Below are 2,668 nucleotides of genomic sequence, written 5' to 3'. Positions count from 1 at the left end.
TTTGTTGAGTGAAATAAAAAATGAAATTAGGAATAAACTTTTATTATTTTTTATCTATTTCAAATAATCTGAATTACTCATTTTTCTTGTATCAATCTCGTACATCTACATCTTTTTATAATAAACATTGTTTTAACATGCATCAATATTTTTTTAAAAACTAAATATGCATTTTTCTGTTAATTTAAAAATAATCTAAATACATCAGCTATAGTTATACCAGCAATTGTTAAAAACTGTCACCAACTCTAATTCTTACACCTTAAGAAAACAATAATTTTCAAATGATTGTGTTTTGCAACGATTTATAACCGCCACAAAATTATAAAACAACAGCTGCTATTTGGCGGCCCTTTGTTTGCCTCTCCTCTCTTTTCTCCCTGCAGAGCGCATGGACAATTAATATATGGTCTCTATATATATAATGAATTTGGATCCTTTAAAGTGAAAAAATTAGTAAAGTAATAAAGTAAAAAATTAATTACTATTAAATTTTGCTAAAAAACTAATTTGAAGTATGGCCAATTATAACCAACTACTTAAAAAATACGCTAGTTACATAAAAAAAAATAAAACAACTCCTCTCTACCCTTATTTTCTGAAATTTTAAAATTAAAAACAAAGAAGAGTTAACTGAGTTAACTTATGTTATAGTTAATTTCTTAGAATTTCTCATTACAATTGATTTTATAATTTTTATAAAATATTTGTTCTAATATCTTAATTTGAGAATAATTAATTTCTAATTTTACCATTTTACTAACTTCTCGTTTTAAAAGAATTTGATCCATATATAATAACTCAAGGTTTTCCTATATAAAGCTCCATCAAACAAAAGGTGGGTGTTTGATATGTCATATTAACTATGATAGGATTTTATACAGTATGACTTTGATTGTTATTTAGTATAGACTCTACAGTTAATACATTGTGTCAATTTATCCATGATATAACCCCATTAAACACCAAAACATTGCTAACGTTATTAAGTAAGGGGAAACGTATTTAATTGTTTTTCTAATTACATAAAAGGATATTGTGACTTTGTTTTTATATTTTACTAATTAGATTTTTTAATAAATGATATTGTTAATAAATCATAAAAATATTATGATGAGAAGAATCAAAGCCCTGCTTATTTTATTATTATTATTATTAATATTATTGAGAAGAAAACATGTTTGTCTATTATGATAGAAACGTTCCAGCGATATAATAGTAAAATATTAGTGTGACTAGCTATCCGTTCATCGGTATTGATTACTTTATTGTCACACCAAAAAATAGCTTTCCTTATTCAAGTGGCAACAAATAAAGGTCTTGTATTCACATGAAATTATTAATTATATTCCTTGCATTCCATCATCACCACCATGCATATTCAAAACACATATATGTTTTTATTCATCACCTCATCACTCACATATGCATAAAGAGAAGAGAGAGAAGAAGGAGTAATAGATAGAAGGAGTAATAGATAGAAGAAGCTAGATGTTCTAATTAAATTTCATTTGAAGATCCATCTAGGGTTTCTACTACTTCTTGGTATATCTCTTGTTAAGTGTCAAAGCATGGAGGAGGATGAACAATTATTATTAGGTTTTAAGTAGTGGATTTGGTTCCATTAATTGACCTCTAGGGTCAAAAAAGTCAACCCCATTTCTTTCTTTGTTTTTTCCCTTATTAGTCTCCAATTAAGTATGGAAGAAAGCCATGGATCCCAATGTTCCAAGACAAGCCCTTCAAACCTTGAGGAAGAAGAAGAAGAAGAAGAAGAAGACGACGACGAATGCGAAAACAAGAAGAATAATGGAGGAGGAGGAGGAGGGTGTTCAAGCAATAGCACAGTGGAAGAGAATAGTAATAATAATAATGATAAGAAGAAAATAAGGCCTTATGTTAGATCCAAGTTTCCAAGGCTTCGTTGGACACCTGATCTTCACCTTAGATTTCTTCATGCTGTTCAAAGACTTGGAGGTCAAGAGAGTAAGTTCCATATATATATTATTCTTAATTGGATTATTTCAATTTTTGCTATATTATTATTTATATTTATTATTATCTTTCTTGGGAATAGGAGCAACCCCAAAACTGGTTCTTCAATTGATGAACATCAAAGGATTAAGTATTGCCCATGTCAAGAGTCATTTACAGGTAATTAATTAATTAACATAGATAAGTTTGGTATACCCTCGTGATTTTTCTCTTTATATTTAGTTTTGAATTTTGATTTATTATTACAAATAATAGGTTATTTTAATCTATATATATTCTTAGCATATCCTAACTCATTAGCCTGATTTAATAATTCGTTGCTTATTTTCTTTTCTTTTTTTCTCAGATGTTTAGAAGCAAAAAATTGGATGAACCAAATCATCAAGGTACAAAATGTTTGTTTCCCGGCCCCGTGCATATTCATAAACTTATAAATGCATGTTAGTATTATTTATTAGGGTTTCCAATTAATTGCAATTAGTCCTAATTGTATGTATCACAGTGTTGGCCAATCATCATAGTAGTCGTCTTATGGATACTGGAGACAGAAATATATATAATCTTAGCCAACTTCCAATGCTTCAAGGGTATAACCCAAGCACAATTTCATCCCACAGGTACACATGTATAATCTAGATCATAGTTATATTTAGGTTTAATTACTTTATTAGTC

At 28.4% G+C, this 2,668-nt stretch overlaps 1 protein-coding gene and 1 long non-coding RNA gene across 2 annotated transcripts in view; one reads left to right on the top strand and one right to left on the bottom strand.

Annotated features, from left to right (window-relative positions):
* The window catches only part of LOC110269003, a 17,814-nt gene extending 15,163 nt beyond the window's left edge, over positions 1–2,651 (bottom strand). The window contains exon 1 of the long non-coding RNA XR_002357835.1: positions 2,535–2,651. This is a non-coding gene — a long non-coding RNA (uncharacterized LOC110269003). The remainder of the gene's footprint in view (positions 1–2,534) is intronic.
* LOC107628479 (putative Myb family transcription factor At1g14600) overlaps positions 1,305–2,668 on the top strand; it is a 3,634-nt gene continuing 2,270 nt past the window's right edge. Inside the window, exons 1-4 of the mRNA XM_016331131.2 lie at positions 1,305–1,986; positions 2,078–2,154; positions 2,342–2,381; positions 2,498–2,612. Coding sequence (XP_016186617.1) covers positions 1,701–1,986; positions 2,078–2,154; positions 2,342–2,381; positions 2,498–2,612 — 518 coding nt within the window. The 5' untranslated portion in view covers positions 1,305–1,700. The remainder of the gene's footprint in view (positions 1,987–2,077; positions 2,155–2,341; positions 2,382–2,497; positions 2,613–2,668) is intronic.

The sequence above is a fragment of the Arachis ipaensis genome, chromosome B02 (assembly GCF_000816755.2).
Source record: "Arachis ipaensis cultivar K30076 chromosome B02, Araip1.1, whole genome shotgun sequence".
Taxonomy (NCBI): Eukaryota; Viridiplantae; Streptophyta; class Magnoliopsida; order Fabales; family Fabaceae; genus Arachis; species Arachis ipaensis.
This window is presented reverse-complemented; position numbering and strand designations above follow the sequence as displayed.